General features: G+C 36.5%; 1 protein-coding gene across 1 annotated transcript; it reads left to right on the top strand.

The window, feature by feature from the left end:
* Positions 1 to 13,967: 13,967 nt before the first annotated feature.
* On the top strand, positions 13,968 to 21,202 carry LOC104244156 (choline-phosphate cytidylyltransferase 1-like). Its single transcript, XM_070167949.1, has 8 exons — positions 13,968 to 14,346; positions 15,353 to 15,466; positions 17,522 to 17,617; positions 17,851 to 17,893; positions 18,176 to 18,331; positions 18,490 to 18,570; positions 20,466 to 20,564; positions 20,782 to 21,202. The coding sequence occupies exons 1-8, from the start codon at positions 14,162 to 14,164 to the stop codon at positions 20,935 to 20,937; spliced, it is 930 nt and encodes a 309-aa protein (XP_070024050.1). The 5' UTR covers positions 13,968 to 14,161; the 3' UTR covers positions 20,938 to 21,202.
* Positions 21,203 to 22,060: the final 858 nt, after the last annotated feature.

Below are 22,060 nucleotides of genomic sequence, written 5' to 3' on the forward strand. Positions count from 1 at the left end.
CTAGTCTGTTCTTTTCTCCCTTGTCGGCAGCAACCTGCACTCTGTTCTCAAATTTCAGATCCTTAATCTGTTGTTTCAGCTTGCCTATTTCGGCAAGATATTCCCGCTCTTTAGCCAACCGGTCCCAATGTTCTTGTGAGGACTTGGCAAATTCTTGAAGGTGAGGTCTTTTAGTCGGCCTTCCAGATAACATTTCCCCTTTGTACCAAGCCTGATATCCAGATGAAACTTCCCCTCTTGCTTGATTCAGCACACAAGTATTCGCCTCTAAGTATTGACATTGGCTCCAAATCTGGCGGACCCTTGCTTCAGGAAACTGTCCATCAGAACTGATCTCAATCTCCTGGGTGCTTAGATCCTCATCTTTGGGCACTATCTGACACCTCCCAAGTTGCCTCAAAACCCGATACGGTGCATAAGGTTGAATGTTTTTAAGTCCCATCAAGAGAAAATGGGGCCTAGCTCCTGGCATGTATATGACTTCGTCGATCGGTAACCATCCCAGTGTCCACTGTATTTGACTGGCGTTGAGGGTCCGAAAATATGAGGTCCATGCCAAGACTCCTTCAGGTAGGCGGACCTCATTAATTCTGGTGTAGAACTCCTCTATGCAGGTCTTTTCAGAAGAACCATGGCTCAGGAACTGGGCTCGGTGACATAGGTGTTCGGTCATCCACATTTGCAACAACAAGTTACAACCTTCGAAAAAGTTTCCTCCGGCTTTGTAGGCCGTGAGAGCTTGGAACATATCAGATACAATCACTGGCGCCAACGTGCTATCTTTTTGAGTGAGCAAAGTACTGACGACCACAGCTATCTTTATGTCAATATTCCCGTCTTTTCTTGGGAACACTAAAAGCCCTAAGAAGGTTATCATGAAAGCAACCCGTCTATGTTCATCCCACTTTCGACGGTTACTTTTGCTGCACAACTTGTTTTCTGGCTTGTCGAATCCTCCTATGTGGCCATATCTTTGGTATATGAAGCTCAGAGTGCAAAAACCTTTTGCCAAATCAGGGTTATGGATTGTTCTAATTATCTTTAACGAGTCCAGAAACCGGTGCACCGCTACGGCTCTTGGAGCAACCAGGTATTTATGCCTCAATGGAACCTCAGTACTGCCGATGTACCCTGTTATTTCCTCTAAAGTTGGGGTGAGTTCAAAGTCCGAGAAGTGGAAGACATTGTGCGCAGGGTCCCAGTGAGGGACCAGTGCCCTTATAATATCTTCTCGAAGCCTGATATCCAACAAACTCGTCAGACCTTTCAGATGTTTCTTGATTTCGTCATGCCCTTCTTTGCCTAAATCATCCCACCATAGCTGCAACTGGAGGGGAATTTTATTCATGATTGAAAAAGGTTCATTTTGAGTCGTGCTCATTCTGCACATTTATTAATAAGATTAAACAAGCAAAAATTTATTTGTCTAAAAGAAAACGATTTGATCATTTTTCCTAACAAAAAAAAACAGATCTTCCGAACACGACCTTTCAGCACTTCAGGGACGAAGATTTTGAGGTTGTGTGATTTAACCAACAAATAATAAAAAAATGAAAAATGATAGAAATGGCCGTTTATACAAAGTCAGCCTTCCGGCATTCCTTTTGGGAACATTCGGCTATTTTTTGATAAAAACGGCATCACCCGACTCTATGACACATTTTTTTTCTATTTTTACAAAATGGGTGGTTGGACCCGACAAGGGTTGCCTACATATCTCACGTCCTGTGAGAATCAAACCGGCGTAGTTCGCCCTAACATAAACTAAACTTGTAAACAAGACTCCTTTCTTTTTTTTTTCAAATAAATTAAACTAAAAAACAAAACATTTTCATTTTTTTTTCAAAATTTCGGCAGGGTTTTGATACTACTTGGACATTGGTTTTATATTTCTAAAAAGTAGTTATCTCCCTACACTGCTATTTTTCTCTTTTTTTCACAATTTTTTTTTCAAAAATTCTTGATTTCAGAAGCCGGTCAGCATGCAGATCTGAAGCAAATAAATGTGCAAAACAAGCAGGATGCATCAGGATGGTCTTTTTCCATTTCAGGTTGCTAGTCCTAGACGGACCCAACCCCTGTGTTGAGTCCCCTAAGTCAAAATGCAACATGATGCAAATAAGCGTTCCTACTAGGGATCCGGCATGAAGTCACATTATTCTATGTTTAAAACCTGGGTCTATGTTCTAGACAGTGCACCCGAGCGGACAACTCGAGTTGAGGAAGGAGCTCTTTTCCGGGAACCAGAAGGCCAGCCGGCTTAGAAACTTTTCGAGCCTCTTTTATTTAGGGTATGACACTAACAGAATAGGGAGTCTTAACCAGTAAGCACATCCCCGGAGGTAAGAACAGAAGGTTTCGGCACAGTTTATATGTACAGTTCAAATAATATCAAAGCAGTAAAAAGCATCATTTTGCATATTAAGCACAGATCATATGAGAATATCAGATAATAAAGCCAAAATACAACAATTTATCAAGCTCGAATTTCTAACCCTGAACCGGTGGTTCTGGGCAAAGCAGTTTCTTATGTCCCCAGCAGAGTCGCCAGAGCTGTCACACCTCCTTTTTACCGCACCCGCGAGGATACAGGAGTTTTTTTTCAATTAAAGGACAATCGAAACGGGATTCGTCTATTTATTTCAGAGTCGCCACTTGGGAGATTTATGGTGTCCCAAGTCACCGGTTGAATCCCGAATCGAGGAAAAGCATGACACTGTTTAACAGTCTGCGAATCAGAAATCCGGATAAGGAATTCTATTAACCCGGGAGAAGGTGTTAGGCATTCCCGAATTCCGTGGTTCTAGCACGGTCGCTCAACTGTTGTATTTGGCTTATTTATCTGATTTTTAATACATGTTAACCTTATGTGCAAATTTTAACTTTTAGCTGCTTTATTGTTATTATTAGAAAAATGTGAACATCGTTCGAAACGTGTCTTTGGATTGCATCACATGAAATGCACCCGCAATTCGGAACACATTTTTTTGTTCAATGTTTTCGGAATTTGGATTTGGGTCGCATGAAATACGCACCCAAATTTAAGAAGGTAAGATTATTAAACACGCTCCTAAAGCGATTAGCGTATTGTTATTTTGGGGAAAAGCCGTGAAATTTCTAAACGACCGATCCCAAAATCTATACAATTATTATCCATTTATTGAGGGCCCCACAATTTGAAATTTACTGCGGCGAGGCGCACCTCCTTTATTTTAAGGACAATCCTAAAATTACTACATTTTTTCTATTTTTATTTTTCGTTCGTCTCTAAAATAAAAGAAGAGGAAATCCTAATTGATTACATGCTTGAAAAAGTTACCACTTAGTAATTATTAGCTTGAGACAAATGTTAGTGAGAAGGAATATTACTAAAATTGAAAGTACAAATCAAATACGGAATTGACAAATATTATCAAAAAGGAAACCAATTATCATATAACTAATTTAATTCACATGGTTAGATGAATTGAACCATTGGAATTATTTGTTTACAAATAACTAAAATCAAAAAAAAAATCATCCTTGATTACTAATGCTTGCTATAGTTTACTAAATTTAATCATTAACTCAACTTGTTTGAACTCAATTCATGCCTATTGGATTAATGATTTTAATGGTTATTACCATGATCTTAACTTCAAATGTAGTGTATCTACAGATTCTATGGAATTACTAACTGTTTTTATTTTTATAATTAGGTAGACCTAGACCAAACAAACCCCTTCTAAACAAATAAACTGCCTAAACCAAACCATAATGCCTAATTCACAAAACTCATGCCTTGGCTAACTATTCAAGAATAATCTATTGTTTCAGGTTAATACCAGCTCCAACTATGATTACTTAAACTTGTTTAATTCCAACAACTCAATACACTTAATTCGAAATGAGATAGAATTCTAACTCACATACACTGGGAACTATTAATAGTTTACAAATTACAGTTTATAATCAAAAGAAAATAGTTCTAGTCAAATATAAATTCCATCGTCCATATTCTTAATTTGAATTACAAAGATAGACTATACATCTGCCTATCATTTGACTATTAAACATGCAAATACAAATTAAATACTGGACTACTTGAATATTTCTTTTCACTACAACAGCCGCATCACAATGATTCGAAAGTGTACCTGATAATAAAAACAAAAGAAGAAAGTGAAGATCAGTAGACCAGTAGCTAACAACAACGACAATCAGCACCAATACAGAATGACGACCAACAGAAATAATCCCAGCAATCAAGCAGTCCAGAAATCCAGTGAAGTAATGAAATGATAACAGAAAACTAAACACAGACAGATGCATGGAAACAGTAGTTTTCTGTTTTGTCAATCACTCAAAGAAAGCAACCTAAAACTCTTAAGCCTCTCACTCCAACTCTTAATGCAAAAGTTTGTATTATTTCCAATTCTATGTCTATTCTTCTCTCTCTGTCTGATTTTTCAGATTTTTCTCTCTTCCAGTCTGCCCCCTTTCTGTCCAGACCCTCCCCTCTCTTTATACAAGTCTCCTCTTTTCCCCTAGGTGCTGCCCGACCCTTTTTTTTTTTGAAAAATCAAAAATTTCCCCCTAAATCTGCCACTAAGACTGCCTTTTCCACTTAATCAGCCCCCCATTTCCTTTTGTTCCCCATTAATGTATTAATTAATACACCCATTAACAAAGCACTAACACTAAAATATTCTCCTAACTGTTTCATTCCCAAATTGCCCTTGAAAACCCTTAATATTACCGCCCTCCTAACACAAACACTACTGCATTACAGCTTTTAAATCTGAAATCTGTTTTCAACTTAACAAAGATTTGAAAATTAAACCTGACTATCAACTATAAGCAAACTTATTTCTGATTACTGAAGGACTAAGGTCAGAAATCAATTGGAACAAATGAACTTGGAATTAAATCAATCCAGACTTAACACAACATAGAACTTAACAAAATCCTTAAAGCTGAAACTGAACAATAAAAATCAGAATCAACATGAATGCAGGATCATTGTCAGCCTATTGACAATTCTCTGAAACTAAGTATCCACAGATCAACACACACAACAACTGTTTGACAAACTTACTGGTCTATAAACAAGGACGAATTAATAGACGAAACTAATTAACTTATTGCTTACAACAATTGATACAAAACAATCAGACCCAGATAATCAGGCAATTCACAGGCAATTTCAGTGGTATTGACAGAAACAGAGATTAACTGGAAACTAATTAATCGACACAACTCATTAATCCATTACACAAATTATAACACATAACAATTATATCGAACCTAAACAAATGAAAGAATTGGTCCTATTGAATATGAATAGAGTCAATTGACCAAAAGAATTTCAAAATCAATACAGCAAATAAACAGATACGTAGAGAAGGAAAATGAGCAAATACAAAGGAAAGAAAAGGAAATACCTCATAATATCAGAACTATACGGACCCAGTCTTCTAAACTCTGATTCGGACACTTTGAGATCAAACAGACCTTAGTCGAAGTGTTCTCAACTGAAAACACTTCGATTAAGGTCGATTAGACCCCAATCTTTTGTTTAATTTAGGAAGATTCGATGATTTGGAATTTTAGGGTTCTTGAGGGTCTGATTTGGGGCTCGATCATTTCTGGTCAGATTCGAACCAAACCAAGTTTGGTTTGGTTACGAGTGAGGTCAGGAGAGTGACTGGTGTGATTTTGGGGTACATTGGGGTAGTTTTAGGTTTTGCTCGAATCTTCAAATGAAGATTCGAGCAGTTCCAGGAAGATTCTACCTAAGATACTACCGGATTCATGACGAGGATGGTCAGGAGAAGCTATGGTGTTGATTTGGAAGCCATCGAAAAAGGTTGGGTTTTCAGGCCAAACTTTGATCGAAGATTCGAGACGTTGGGGCCTGATTCGAGGGATATAGGTTACAAATTTGGAACGGGGAGGTCGATGGGATTCTATGGTGTAAAGATGGGGTCATTTGGACCACCGGAATCGCCGTGAGGCGATTTCCGGTGGGTGGTTGACGGTGGTTGCAGGCGGGGTTCATATGGTCTCTGAATATCAGAGACGAAGGGGAAATGGGGGGTATGGCCTAGGGGTCGTGGGGTGATGGGTTAAGCTTATATATGGGGGAGGGAATTGATCCTGGGCCGTTCGATCTACTGAGATCAATGGCCCAGATCAATTCACTTAAAAGGAAGGATATCGTTTGATTTTGGTTGGGGGTATGGGCTGGCCCGGGGGGTAAAGTGGATCGGGTCGTGGGGGAAACTTGGGACCGTTGGATTAATGAAGATGAACGGTTTGGATTAATATGCCTGAAACGGTGCCGTATTAATCATGCAGGGGCTGAACTAGATCGTTCGATCCAGTTTGATCAACGACTCAGATTTGAAGTGCCAATACGGCGTCGTTTGGATTTGGTTGCAGGTAGACTGGACTTGGCCGGGTCTTTTGAATGTTTGGGCCTGATTTATGGTCTAAAATTTTGGCCCAAATCAGATTTTGCCTTATATTTTCAACCCTTTTAATTTTCTTCTTTTAATTAATAATTTAACAAAATTCTAAAAATAAAAATGTAAAACCGAAATTAAACTACAAAATGTTAACTCTTATCAACAATTATCACACAAGTAAAAATATTTAAAAATAAAATCACACGATGGCACACTTTAAAGGCATATTTTTCTTCTTTTAAAACCAAATTATGGTTTGATTAATTCCTAATTACACAATCAAATCCTAAATATGCATGCAACATATATTTTTCTATTTTTATTTTAATTAATTAAAATAGGATAAATATTCACAGACAAAAACATAAATAATTATCCAAAAATGCCACGTAAATCCTAAAAATTGCACACCAAGAGAATTTTGTTTTATTTTTGATTTCTTTTGGAGTAGTTTTCGTGAAGCAAAAATCACATGCTCACAAACATAAGGGCCCATCTATTTAGAGGGCTTCTTCTTCTTCCCTTGCCCTACAACCTCCATTATTGATGTATGCAATCTCCGTAGCACTTCTTCTCTTCAAATTTTTTATAGATTCATGTTTTTCTTCTTCTCTAAGTCTATATTTTATTCTTCAAGCGAAGAATGCAATGGAAAGTCGTGTAGTTTGTCGTTGTGGAGTTAACGTTGTTGTGTGCATAACCTGGAAGCCCACCAATCCGGGTAAAAAGTTCTTAGGATGCTCAAATTATGGTACAATTAGTTGCTATAATTTTTTTAGGTGGGTGGACCCACCTCTTCCAGATCATTACAAACAAGTAATTTCGGGACTGCTATCAAGAATCACGTCAATGAGTAGCGAAGGAACAGGGAAAAACAATATGTAATTGCGTTTGTTGTTGCTGCACTGCTCTTTGTAGTATTATTCTTAGCTTAGATCTTTTTATTGTATGCTTATTCTTAATAAACAATGACAATGTCAAGTTTATGAAGTATTTTGCTGTAATAAAAAATTATACTTGGTATTAACATCTGAACATATATTAGACAAGTTCAAAATAACTATTTGAATGTCAATAGTAGGCCATCAAATATGCACACTAGCAGAAACTAGTTTATTACTGTGTCTAAAACCAAACCAAAACAACATTAACTAAGTTTTGAATATTTGAGACCAAATCTTCCACAAAATAACCTACAAATAAGTTCTGATACTAACAGACTTAAACTTTCACAAAAAGGAATATTTCTTCAAATCATTATGGTTGAGGCAAATTGAAGTTGGACTGAGATTGGCTTAGGTTTGGCTGAGTTGAAGAAGGAGCTTCGGATTGGCTTAGGGTTGCCAGAGTTTGTCCCCTTCTAACCTGTTGTTGAAGCTGCCTTTGGGTTACTCCATTTGTTCCTTTCCACCTTAGTCCAGGTGCTCGATATCCAAGATCAATATTGGTCTGGCTAGCATCAATTGTTTGCCTAGGATCATGTGTGACATGTACCTTAACCCAAACGACATTCATATAGAAATATAATTTTAAACTTAGTATAGTAATTAGACATAATAATTGGACAGAATTTCATATACTTACCCTCTCTATGACTATCCATGATTCACCAAACAGTATTTCAAATCCAGCAGTCCTAGGCCTTCCACCTAAAGTTCTAAGAATTTGTTGAGGAGTCTTTGATCTTTCTTCTGTTGTTCCAGATTGTTGTATTCCTGATCCACCATCGGCAGTAGTTCCAGAATTTCTTTGTGTTGTAGATCTAGTTGTTGCAATAGTAGCAGATTGTTGTGCTGCAGATCCACCACCACCACTAGTACCAGAATGACCTCCTGATGCAGCTGCTATAGCCTGGGCATTTGCAGTACTACTCCTAATACCATCAGTTGGACTTTGCCTTTCTAAACACCCAGAATATAAAAATTCAGCAAAAGACTAAAAAACACATAAAGCATAAAAAATATTTGATTCTAACCAAGATTGCACAGTCTTTCTTGTTATGCCCCAATGTCTTGCAATGAGAACATGTGATTGGTGTCCCCTTTCTTGATCTCTTACCAAATTTCTTTGTAGGTTCATCTTGAGCCTTTCTTCTATGTTTCTTAGGTCTACCAGGCATCTTAGTAATTACAGGAGGCTCAACTTGGAGTTTTGAGTTGGAGGTCACATCTCCATGTTGGTCATAGGTTGTATGTAACAATTGAATGCCTTGAGGTATGTTTTATTCTTATACCAATGCTCAACATAGTCAACAGTGCCATACTTTATAAAAATTGCACAAAGTGTATAGGAGCGGGGTATGCCTTTCCGCTGCCACATGCTACATGTGCACTCCTTCTTTATAAAATCAACTGTGTGTTTATAAATTCCATCTTGGATATCAAATCCAGTGTCCCCATTCTATTTATATTCATGCTTGGTGGCTCTTATAGATTGCTCTTCAATGTACCCTAGTGCTATAGGAGATATATCAGAATTTCACTTTGTAGCAAATTCTCTCATATCAGTCATCCTCTCCATTACTTCCATTCTAATCTCTTCCAACATGGTTATGATTGACTTGTGCCTAGAAGTAAGTATCCAAATATTGAAGGTCTCACACATGTTGTTCTCCACAACATCACACTTACTACAACCTTTAAAAAAGGCCTTACACCATGACTGTTTGGGATATCTAAGTAAGTCTTCCATTTATCCTATTGCCACCCAATTCTGCCAACTCGTCTAGTTTAACCTTCAGAAATGCTTCAAATGAAGCTCTTGCACAACCCCATAACTTTTTCTTCTTTCCTCACCACCCCAGGTTTTCTTCCAGTTGCTCCATATGTGCCTTGCACATATTCTATGCTCAGAATTTGGCATCAATTCAGATACAGCTTGAACAAGTCCCTTGAACAACAAAAATACACTATTAGAGTTCATCCAATGCAATCGTAAATGTTAAAGTAAAAAATGAGATTAAAACAATACACATACCTTCTGTATATCAGACATAATTGTCAGTCCTTCACCTGCAGATTCTGTCAGTTTCAAGTCCTCCATTAGACACCTAAAAAACCAGGACCAACTATTCTTGGTCTCTTTCTCAACTACTGCCCAAGCAATAGGGTACATCTAGGTATTACCATCCTTAGCAATGCATGACAATAATTCACCTTTACACAATCCCTTCAGAAATGCACCGTCAAATCCATTTATATTTTTACACCCTTCTAACCAACCTATTTTCAAAGCATGTAAACAAATGTATGCCCCCACAAAGACCTCTTTGCCAGGTTCTATTTTTTTTAAAGTCCTCACCACAATAGTGCTGCCTAGATTAGTAGTTCTTATCATGTCAACATAATTATAAATCCTAGCAAACTCCATTTTTTAATCATCTAAATACTTACCCATTACTTATGTCTAGCCCTGGCACATATTGTTTTTCCTACATACACACCATACTAAATCCTTATCAACTCTTGCAACTTCTTGAGCTTTATGTCAGACTGATTAATGATCTTATCTTTGTAATGTTTAACTATCCAAACTGTATTAGCAAGCTTGTTCCTTGTGACTGGGAAGCGTGAATGGACAAGGTAGTATGTGTTAATAATGAAGTTCTATGTATGGCCCTATAAACTGCCTAAAATATGCCATCTACATTTACTAGAATTCAAACATGTTGCCCTGACCCTATTCCCCTCATTTGGTCTCAACTTTAATTGAACTTTCCTCTGTACAACATAGTATTGTAAAGCAAATCTAAATCGTCTAACATTTTCAAAAACCATTCCCAGTTGAAAAATAATTTTCTTACAGTTAAGGTCAAAGTAAACCTTTCTATTGTATCTTCTTAGAGGAAGGTTATGCACCTCATCATCTGCATCATCATCAGTACTATTCTCACTCCCTAGATCTGAACTATCTAGGTACTGTTTATCCCCTCCCAATTTACCAGCATATTTAGCAGTCTTGTCCTTGTAAATGTCTTTAAATCCAGGGTCAATGCTTACTGGGCCACTAGGTAGCTCATCTACATCAACATCGTTAGATCCCTCTTTCCAGTTCTTCTGATTTACTTTTGTCTGTCTAGCAGCAACAAGGTCAGCTTCTATATCACTTGTCTCTCCAACAACATCCTTATCGGCATCATAAAATGAGTCATCTGTATCCTCTTCAGTAGAAACACCCTCATATTCACCATCCTCACTCTTAGAATTACTCTCAAGTTCATCACAATCTGAATCTGTGGCTAGATGAAAGTTGTAGAACTCCCCTTCATCCGCAATAGACTCTTCTATATCAACACCCCTCCCTTTCCCCTTCCTCTAAGTGAAACAACCACTATTTATATTATTGATGGGAGAGTTTATTGCCCTAACATTAGCTCTACTTGTTTGCCCTTGTGGCACTTCACTAAAACGAGTTGTTTGCTCATATGGGATATCACTGGGGTCCACACCACTACTTGACATTTCATCCAATTCAATATCAACACATTATATATTAACATTGTGACATAAATAAACATCAATAAAATCCCAATCATGAAAGTCTTTGCAAAATTCTAACACATCAGTATCATACTTAATAAATCGAAATGGTCATTTTTATTGACTCGACATGCAAATTTTTCCACATCTAAGTACCTCATATCATTTACCCATTTGTTGAATTGAATAACATGCAATTCATCAATGTCAGCAGTTACAATAGAAGGCCATGTTATACCATTTTCAAACCTCATTAGTGGGCCAACTATCAGTTGTCCCTGATGGTGAAATTGTAATTTCACAAGAGCAAGCATCCTGCCTCATTACGCCTATGAAAATAAGATAAGATAAGTCCAAATCAGTAAAATATTCAAAAGAAAGAGACAATATTATTTGAAAAAGAACAAGCAAATGCGGGAAAGGAACCCTAACTAGACAATTATTTTCGGTATGATAAAAACTCCTAATTTAACCCTATATGCCAAATCAACGATGGAATTGACAAAATCCAGAGAAAAAAAATAAGAATTTAGTATGTTATTTCAAAAAGTCCTAATTTTAAACCCTAAATAATGAAAGAACCATTGTATGCATACAAAATATTATTCTACCACGATCAACTTTAATAACGAATAAAAATACAAGAAAACAACCAAAAATTTCACGAAAGACAACACTCAGACCTTTAATGACTTCTATGTTTCTGGTGGAGGAGAAAGCGACGGTATTCGATTGTCTCAGATTCTTATTTTGGGACCGTTTTTGAAAGAAAAAGGCATAAACACAATCTTCAGATGATCTAATGGAATCCTATGACAACGTTCACTCTATTTTGAGCAGACGAGTGAAATGTTAGACGGGAATTGAGAGAGACAATTGAAAATGAAAATGAAATTAGTGTTTTAGGGCAAAAATGAATGGGAAATATTTGGTGCTTAGTGGGTTTTCGCGCCTGACACGCGACAGGTTTTTATTCAATAAACTAACTGGATTGTCACGTTTGTGATGAGTCATAGGTAAGAAGTGTTTATTAGTTCACTTATATTCAAGTTTAAGTGTTTATATAGGAATTTTGAAAGTTTATTTACGTGACAATAGGGTACATGTTTAAGTGCCGGAGGCATTTTTGCCGTTTTAGTTTGAACCGAATGCGTAAAGCAAAACGTAAAGCGGTAGAGGCGTGCCCTTTGGGACCCACAATGCAAGCGCTGATACGTGTCATTGAAGGGGAAAAGTATTTAGGACCCACAGCACCACGAGGCTCTACCAATTATTCCCGCTGCATTTATCCCTTTGCTTTTTGAGTTACCCAAAAATATAAATGAGAAAATAGATTCATCACGGCGAAAAGGAAGAAAATAACGAGAAAATTAGGAAAGGAAGATAAATTTGTAGATTAAGAAGACGACAGGAACTGAAGGAACTACTCTATTCTGTATTTGCATGTCTAAGGCCCCCACCTCAACCCCCAAACAAAAACAAGGAAATATTGATATTCCATATAATTTAAATTTCTATTTTGTTTTTTTTCACATTTGATAATCATATGATGATCTGTACGATATTTTTTTTAAAACTTACAAATTTATTTGAGATATAATTATAGTTGTTGTCATACACTAGTTTTCTCTACCAAATTCTTCAAACGAGCTTTCCTTTTTTTTTTTCCTGTCATTTTATTTAACAAATTGGAATTTAGTGATGTGGAAGTATCTCACATATTATGTGTAGATTTTAAATAATATAAAAGAAATTAGGAAGTCTAGATATATTAAAAATTGTGTTTATGCTGTTGACCTTTTGATGTTTCTTGTTCCAACAGGCAGGGGTGTTAATGGTTCGGTTCGGCCGGTTATTTTATAAAATTTGTACCATACCAATTTTTCGATTATTCTATTATATATAACTAAAATTAGACTTTTTGAAACCGTCCCAATCATGTCGGTTTCTTTTCGGTATCGGTACGGTTCGGTTAATTTTTGGTATTTTTTTAAATATCATGTAAAATTCACCAGTAGAAGTAAAATTGCAATAACATACGTTCTTTTATAGGACTTAGCAAAACTCTCTAGACATTTTTACTGTTTAAAGGGTGATGAATTAAAAAAAAGATGGCTAGAGTATAGATCCATCAACTATTCTACAATATTGTAAAAAAAATCAAACAAAGGCAAAGAAAATATTAATCATACGAGTTAAAAGATATACAAAACTAGGACTCAAGAATAAAGTCTATAGAAGATTAAATATTCAAAAAGATACATCTAAATTATATGAAAGGAAACATATTCAATACATTGTAGTTTGCTACTCATAATCGCTATAATACTTTGTGTCTTGCTAATAAAGATACTTGAAATAACTTAGTTTAAGTAAAAGTAACATAATAGGTTTTAGAAATTAGTATTTTGAGTTTAATTACTTGTTGGCTTATAATAATTTTCATAATTCCAAGGCTCAAAGAAAATTTAATGCATTATTATTTTTAAACTTACTAAATAAATATATTTTCTACATATAAAATTTATTCGGTACGGTTCGGTATTTTTCGGTTTATTTTTATAAAATAAAAAACCTACTCTAATTATCAGTGCGGTTATAAATTTATATAAAAACCTACAATTTCTTAAAAAGAAATCTAAAAATTAATTCGATTTGGTACGATTCGGTCGGTTTAGTCGGTTTTCGAATATCCATTGACACTCTGACAACAGGAACAACTATATTATGAACTTCCAATCAAGAGGTTGTGAGTTCGAGTCTACCCAAGAGCAAGGTGTGAAGTTCTTGGAGGGAAGGATGCCGATGGTCTATTTGGAAACAGCCTCTCTACCCCAGGGTAGGGGTAAGGTCTGCGTACACACTACCCTCCCCAGACTCCACTAAGTGGGATTATACTGGGTTGTTGTTGTTGTTGTTGTAGTATTAATCACTAGCGAGGAACATCACACTTTTTTTTTTATGAATTAAGCGTGGATTTTGAGTATCATAAAAAAATCAATTACTCCTATCAATTATATTGGGGCCCAAAATATAATACGAGTAAAGAGAGGTCGGGCGCGGTACCCCGTGTTGAGGGTGTGTGATGCTAGCAGGTGGGGTGGGGGCTGGATTGGAAGAAACAAAAGATGTATAAATAAGAACACAGTAATTCCAATTTGGACGTTACGATTGCATATTGGGAAGCACAGCAAATTGCAATTGCAATAGCACAGAGAGAGAGGGGAAGAAACAATGGAGAATGGAAGCGAAGATCCACAATTACAACAACAACAGCAACAACAGCCGCAGCCGCGACGGTTGAAACCGATCCCACCAAATCCACCGCCAACAGATCGACCGGCCCGTATTTACGCTGACGGTATCTACGATCTTTTCCACTTCGGCCATGCTCGCGCCCTTGAACAAGCCAAAAAACTGTATATTACTTTCTCCTCTATTCTCCTTCTTGTTTCCCTTTATTTACTCATGGTTTTTATAACCTCCAATTTTGTTTTTTTGTGGCATATTACTCCATGATTTTAGAAGTAATAGACTTTGATTGTAATAAAATTTTCCAGTTTCTATTTTTTATATTATCAAATGGGATGCTAGATTTCTGACAGAACTAAAAAGATAATGGTAATTGGTATATTTTGTTCAGTCATGAGAGGGATCCCATCATAGGAGAAAAAGAAAGCTGGTTAATTTGTATTGCTCTGCCTAAGCCTCGGTGAGAAGAGTTACATCATAGCTATATTGGTAGGAAGATAAAGGTATCTAGTGTTGTTTAGGGAGTTTTGGCCAATAACTTCCCTTAGCTGTACTTCAAACTCAAACTACATCCTTGTACTACCACGGCGAACAAAAAAAATCCCTAAATTATCCAATATGTCTCACAAGTCAGGAGAACTAACAGCCTTAACAAAAAACATGCAACTTCCCCGCAAATGCTACTATCTGTCCCCTCCACTATAATCTTCAACATCCAATAAAATTTGTTTTTTTATCACGAAAGTGCTGTTATATAATTCAACCGGCAGCTAAGAGATCGCGCATGATTTGGTTGCATGGAAAGAATTTCTAGAGCCTCTATGGGTTCTCTGAACTTGGGAAAGGCTTTGCGTTGTTACGTATGGATGGTGAACTAGTGTGGGGCACCGCTATCTTCCCTTTTAACAAAGTTTTGTATACTTCAAGGATGTTTTTTGTTCACTATATGACGGTTTAGGATGTAACTGAAGTTGGATATAGTTCAGGGATGTTATTAGCCAAAACTCATTATTGGGATGTGCCATAGTTAGCCTGTAAAAGGGAAAAACAGTAAATGTTTGCCTAAGTTGCATTTTAATTTACTTTGGATTTTATTAGTTGTAAGCCATGACAAATTTGTGAAATTGAACTGACGTTTTACTTGGACTAAATTATTCATTGCTTAAAATGTAGGTTGCCCAACACTTATCTTCTTGTTGGATGCTGCAATGATGAAATCACCCACATGTACAAGGGAAAAACTGTTATGAATGATAAGGAGCGCTACGAATCTCTGCGCCACTGCAAGTTAGTTCAATGGAGTTGTCAATTCTGTTAAAAGTTTAGCATTTGCTTCAGTCAGATTTACTGAAATGTTTTTTTCTTATTGCGGTAATACTGAAATGATCAAGTGTCTAATTGTTCATTCAGTTGTCTGGTGTCTTCAGAATACGTATTCAAAAATATGAACTTATATGCACCTTTAAATTTATAATTTCGTGTAGATGTTTCTTATATTGTGTGTATTGAGGGAAACTTTGATTTTTAAAATGGATGTCGTCTGTAATTTATTTTTGAAGTCCATTCTTTTGTTTACTCTTATTTTGTTTTGTTCATTTGCCTTTTAGTTCCCAATGAGATGAATGGTTGAGGTCACTTCTAGCTATTTTGTATAAAAATGTGGTTTGTTGGTGTGAGATAAGAGACACAAGGGTGAGGGTGAGGTGTGAAGACGAATGTCTTATGCCTGAATTTATTTATAGATTCAATTTACAATTTACATAGCATATTTACTCCATGTGGGAGACTACTGTTATGTTAAACTAGGTATGACTATTTAAACTTAATTAGCTAGCTCCTCTTCAAGTTGGTGCATCAAGTTGTATGTTCCAAGTATGTGACACGTGACCTGTTAGAGGATATCTGCTGAATGTTGTATGCAAGTTGATCGTTTGACTTCATCAACTCTGTGACAATATTTCTTCAGAGTATCTTTTCTTCGACAAAGTCACAATAATATTTATGTGCTTGGTTTGTCATGAAATTCTGGATTCGATGCATTATGAAATACATTGTGATTATCACGACTAACGGGTGGCACAATTAGCTCATGACAATGTGATCCACTCAACCCGCCCATGTTCTTTTTATCCTGAGAGACCAGACCGAATATCTTTTTCTTTTTCGATAAAGAGTCTAAATCCAATAAATAGAATATTTGGTTGAAAGAGAGCTCAATAAGGAATACAAAAAATAGAGTGAAGTGCCACAAAACCTTAGAGAAAGGGTCTGAAACTGATGGAAGATGGAACAGGATATTGAGTTAAGTTTGCTGAATAGTGTTGGAAAACAGCCATCAGAAAAGGTTGCTGAAATATCCTGTTCGAGGGGAAAATATCGTTTGAACCAAAAAACTCACTGCGTAATTGCTAGAGATGTCGGAGCTAAACTTGACAACTTAGGGTGCCGGAAAACTTAAGTGGAAGTGATTTAGATGGCCTACTTGATTTGACTTGAAAGATGCTGGAAAGAAAGATTGGAAGTGGTCATAAAGATGATAAAACAAAAATGCTCTCTGGGATTTGACTGAAAGGTGCTAAATAATAAAGGAATTTGACTTGACAAGTGGACAGTCTTGGGCTAGGGGTAGGTGATAAGAGTTGGTCAGAACCTCGATGGGGGATTGAGATTGACGAGTCACAAGAAAGCAGTTTACCGGAAATTACCTCACGGGCCAGCCGATGAGATATTTTAGCCCAAAAGTTTTCTTCTCTTAGATATACCTTTTGGGTTGTGCTTGCATGGAAATTTCTGTCTTATAGTGGTACTGGATTTTGTGCAAGCACTCATTGAAGGTTACAGGGCAACAATTTCTTCTCCTGGATTGTCACCGGTATCTAAGTTACACTTCTCGGCAAACTTCTGATAGCAAGGGCTGATACTGAGCGAGTAATAAGAGATAAGAAGAAAAGACTGAGAGAATGCGTGAAACCTAATGTCTGATCCTGTTATAGGCACACGATAAAAACATATATTGGTAAATAATATGGGACACTACTTATGGGACACTACTATTACTCTGTTGTATTACACCAAGCACAACCAATTACACATAACTATCTAATAGTAGGAATTACTGTTCTGATTCTTACTGGATTTTTTGGTTTCTTAGGAGGTGATATGCATGATATTGCATGAAATCCTACTTCTGAATATGTTCTTATCTGAAGCTGCACGTGCTGTTAGCCTGTTAGAATGTCTAATAATGTAATTTCTGATGGGTTATGTCACCCTTTATCTTAAATTGTGTTATGGGTGCTATATTGTCCTCATTTTAGGTTAATCGTGTATGCATTGATGCAGATGGGTTGATGAAGTTATTCCAGATGCGCCTTGGGTTGTTACTCCGGAGTTCATTGAGAAACATCAGATTGACTATGTGGCACATGATGCTCTTCCGTAAGGCTAAATGGCCCATAAAATTTTTAGTTCTGTTGATCTACATGAGGTCCTTGTTTCCTTCATTCCTTGGAACTGATATTTAGAGAAGCTTCTGATATTATATTCGTTATTTTACTTTAAGATGGATTAGCTTTGCCTAACTAATTTGTATTATTTGTTTGTTTTGTGTTTTCTTTTGGTTCATAGATATTTATCTTTTAATATTTCCTCTTCTTGTCTCGACATGTCAGTTATGCAGATGCAAGTGGAGCTGGAAATGATGTTTACGAGTATGTAAGTCCATAATGAACTTCAGTTGTATCATAATTCATAGGAGACTTTCTACCTTATTCCTTAATGTTTCTTTTTGAAAGAATTGAATTTGTATCTGTACAATGTTTGTGTGCATATACCAGGGTATCTGCAACTTGTGGATCTTTTTTAACACGCTGTATGAAATTCGTTCTTGATTTACTCATTGTTGATCCTCCATTATAAGATTTCTAGTTTGATATGCTCTCTCAATGCATGTTGAAGCTTTGTCTGATGTGAATATTGCAAAACCTGTGTTATTAGGTTAAGTCCATTGGTAAGTTTTTGGAGACCAAGCGGACTGATGGAATATCTACTTCAGATTTAATAATGAGGATTGTAAAAGATTACAATGAATATGTGATGCGCAATTTGGACCGAGGATATTCAAGGAAGGATCTTGGTCTAAGCTACGTGAAGGTATGCTCTTTACTGTTTTAATTGGGTGATTTAATACCTTGCCTTTCCCAGGAAAAAAGTGTTTTAATTGGATGATGTAGACTTTCTGCTAGCATTAGCTTTACATTTCGCTTTTTATTTGCTTTGCCACGTATTAACCTCATTATTGCTTCTTTTAGGAAAAAAGGCTGAGAGTGAACAGGGGGTTGAAAAAGTTGCATGAGAGAGTAAAGAAACAACAAGAAAAAGTGGAAGAGAAGGTATACTCTTCTTTATATGACTTACAAACTCTAATGATGCATTTCATTTCTTTAATTTCAAATGCGAGTTTGTGTTTGGGAATATAGTTGGCAATTACCTGGAAAAAACTGGGGAAAGGATATTAAGATCCCTGCCTGTCCTCCAGCCGCTAGATCTTGAGTGTCTATTTTTCAAATGGCACTTTGAGCAATGAAAGGGTAGTATTGGAAACAGTATGAGCACGCGTAAGGTAAAGTTGAGTTGGAGGATACAATTAATAAGATGTGAATAATATGAAGTGTTACATGGGTCGGTTTGGCACATCCTAACGGTATGAGCACGCGTAAGGTAAAGTTGAGTTGGAGGATACAATTAATAAGATGTGAATAATATGAAGTGTTACATGGGTCGGTTTGGCACATCCTAGACAAAGGCAGATCTAAGACTTCTAGAACATGGATGCACCATTAAAGAAAGGAGCACAAAGAAAGTATTAAGTGGGAATTGAACCCTATTCCTTTGGGTAAATAACTCAACATTTAATCAAGTCCACCATTCAACCTTATTGGAGCATGACTACCAGCAGATAATTTTAAATCAATTCTTGGAAATATGTACATAAAATGCCTAGTTTGGCGGAAAGACCATGGGTTCATGTGCACTGTATCATGGGGGTAAATTTGCCCCTGATCCTAGAATGGAATTCCAACATTATACCATCACTGAAAGTGAGGGAAAAGAAACATTGCTTTGTGTGTTAGGTGTTCAATTTTTTATCATCTCTGTACAACTCTCATTTCTCGCGTTATTAGATCCTTCATATTTTAAGCTGACAGCATTTCATTAGGTCAAGTTGTCACCCTAGGAGATGAAGCATTCACATTATGTCATGCATAGGTACTTGGATAAATAGAGTAGCGATCCGTATTTTCATAATAGCTATATTAGCATGGATCCATGCTTGTGCATGTGGTTGTATTTCCTTATGGATGGTATGTCCAACCACTTTTAGATGCAGCAGTATATTCCTTGGTGAAAATGGTTTGACTTTGTTGGGTCCGCATCGGTATGCTTTCCTTTGTTGTGAGAGTGCTGGAGTTTTAAAATTAGTGCTAGTAGTTCGCTCAACCTGTAATGAAGTGTTCATGAGCTTTTGGGTTTGCTTGCCTTATGATGTGGCTTGGTTGATAATACTCCCTCCGGTTCAAAATACTTATCCATTTGCACACCCCTTAAGAAAATAAAAATAGGTAATTTGACTAAACTATCCCTAATTAAAATTTCCTATTTAATGATATCATAGAAAATTAGAGTAATTTAAAAGACTTTCAAGGAATATGTAAATAAGGGCAATTATGGAAAAATAAGGTTAATTCTTTCTTGATTTGGTAAGTGGACACTTATTTTGAACCAACAAACAAAGGTTAAGGGGACACTCTTTTTGAACCGGAGGGAATATATATTTATTTTGTAAATGAGCTTGCATCCGATTATGGTTAATGTTGTGCTGCTCTGTGTATTACTACCTTCTCCGTAAATTTTCCTCTTACTATTCTACTGATTAGTCATAATAGTTTATCACCTAGTAGAATTTGGGTGGAGGCAGTGGGAGTTGCGATTTTCTGATGAATGAGCTATGATAGCAGATGCTACTTCTCATCTGAGATGCTAGGTTTCCGTGTGAAAAAAAAGCTCTCTGAATTGTTTGTATAAAAACGTAAAAAAAAATTCTTCTCCGTGATTCTTTTTACATCTTCTGTAACATGTTATCATAAATGAAGCAATACATAGTCGTTCTGATAGCTCTTATGTATGTTAATGAAATGAACATAAGAAGATTGCCTGTCATCATACTCTTTCAGTCTAAGCTATTTATAGTCTTCTAGCACAAAACATGAAAGACTATTTATTGCAGATACAAACAGTAGCAAAGCATCGGAATATTTGGGTGGAAAATGCTGATAGATTGGTTGCTGGTTTCCTTGAGATGTTTGAAGAGGGTTGCCACAAGATGGTGAGATCACTCTCCTGCTTTTCCCATCCCCCCATCCTTCCCACGCTCCTCTTCTCTTGTCTCTATCTTGTACTCAATCCCCTATAGTTGCTAGGCAAAAGAAAAATTTAGCACTAAGCACACACAAGTGATTTCACATTGGCAACCCAAAGTGCTGAATGTCCCTGTATGAGTGGTTTAACTTCGCTCGTCTGATCATGTCTTGGGATTTCAACAGGGCACTGTCATAAGAGACCGGATTCAAGAACAGATAAGGACCAAGAGTATAAAAGGGCTTCTATATGACAAAGAAGACGACGATGATGATTATGACTACTATTATGGGAGCACTGACGATGATGAAGAATACTACGATGGTGAAGATGAAGACTAGGGTTCCTCGCTTTTTCGAGTTATGAACAGTAAGGTACTTTCGTGGCGAGCTTCACTGTGTAAAGTGTAGCTAATGAATCAAGTTGGTTGAAGATGTATTACGTGTAACAGTTGGGTGCGCCTGCGATGTGCATGTTTTCTTTGGTTAGGATGTAGTTGCAATTAGTTTTGTTGTAAAACCATGATCAAGCATAGTCTTGTACTGTAGCGCTGTCAAACAGAGTGATTTGTCTAATATGAGATCAATAATTATATGTTTTCGAAAATGCAACTTTCTTGTGGCAAGTGCATATTAAGGACTCAGTTTCTTGACTTCATATTCAGGAGCGACCACTCTATACAGCTTCTGCAGAGCAATTTTAAGTCTGCATGCGGAGTATATATGCGCTTCATTTTTATTGATCAGGATTAAAAATCTCTTCGCAAATTGACTCAACTTTCTTTGTCAATCAAAACGTTGCATGATTAAGAAACATTAGAAAAAGATTAGAAAGAACAGAACCACAAGGATTAGCATAAAAATTTAGATCTTTCGAGCTATAGGATAGACAGCTGTTTCATTACCATGTTTAGCTAGTAGACAAGTTGAACAATCATACTTATCTCTATGTACTGGATACCTAATTAATAATCCAGATAAGCTAGAGAAATGGTTAGATTCAGCAATTAGTTTTGGTCCATTTGGAATCCATTATATCATTCGGCACGCCTAATTTCTACTTACAGCTATCTCTTACTCTTGGATGTATGAAATTTACGGCCATTTCATTTATGGCATTCCACGTTAGAAAGGTACGTACATGGTGGAAAGTGGAAACCTCATAATGGCCAATTAGAAAGAATTTAAGACTCTTTTAATTGATCCGTACGTTCTAGTATATTTGTCCAACTTGCCTGATTGTTTACTCAGTTTTTAAAGAAAAAACAAACATCAAGGATTAACCTAGCCGTCCACTTATTCGCTTAAATTTAAAATAACTGATTGATGTATAATATATAAATAATTCAGGTATAATATGTATATAGTTGTGTATAATCAGTATGTAATTCTTATACAACAACAATAACAACCGAGTAAAATCCCATAAATGAGATCTGAGGAAGGTAGTGTGTACGTAGACCTT

Source organism: Nicotiana sylvestris, chromosome 2 (assembly GCF_000393655.2).
Source record: "Nicotiana sylvestris chromosome 2, ASM39365v2, whole genome shotgun sequence".
NCBI lineage: Eukaryota > Viridiplantae > Streptophyta > Magnoliopsida > Solanales > Solanaceae > Nicotiana > Nicotiana sylvestris.

What these genes read in the sequence shown, in the direction of transcription:
- LOC104244156 (XM_070167949.1), top strand. Translation starts at nt 14,162, where the DNA reads ATGGAGAATGGAAGCGAAGATCCACAATTACAACAACAACAGCAACAA. An exon ending in GAATCTCTGCGCCACTGCAA is followed by an intron (nt 15,467 to 17,521) that starts GTTAGTTCAATG and finishes GCATTGATGCAG; the next exon opens with ATGGGTTGATGAAGTTATTC. An exon ending in GTGGCACATGATGCTCTTCC is followed by an intron (nt 17,618 to 17,850) that starts GTAAGGCTAAAT and finishes TCGACATGTCAG; the next exon opens with TTATGCAGATGCAAGTGGAG.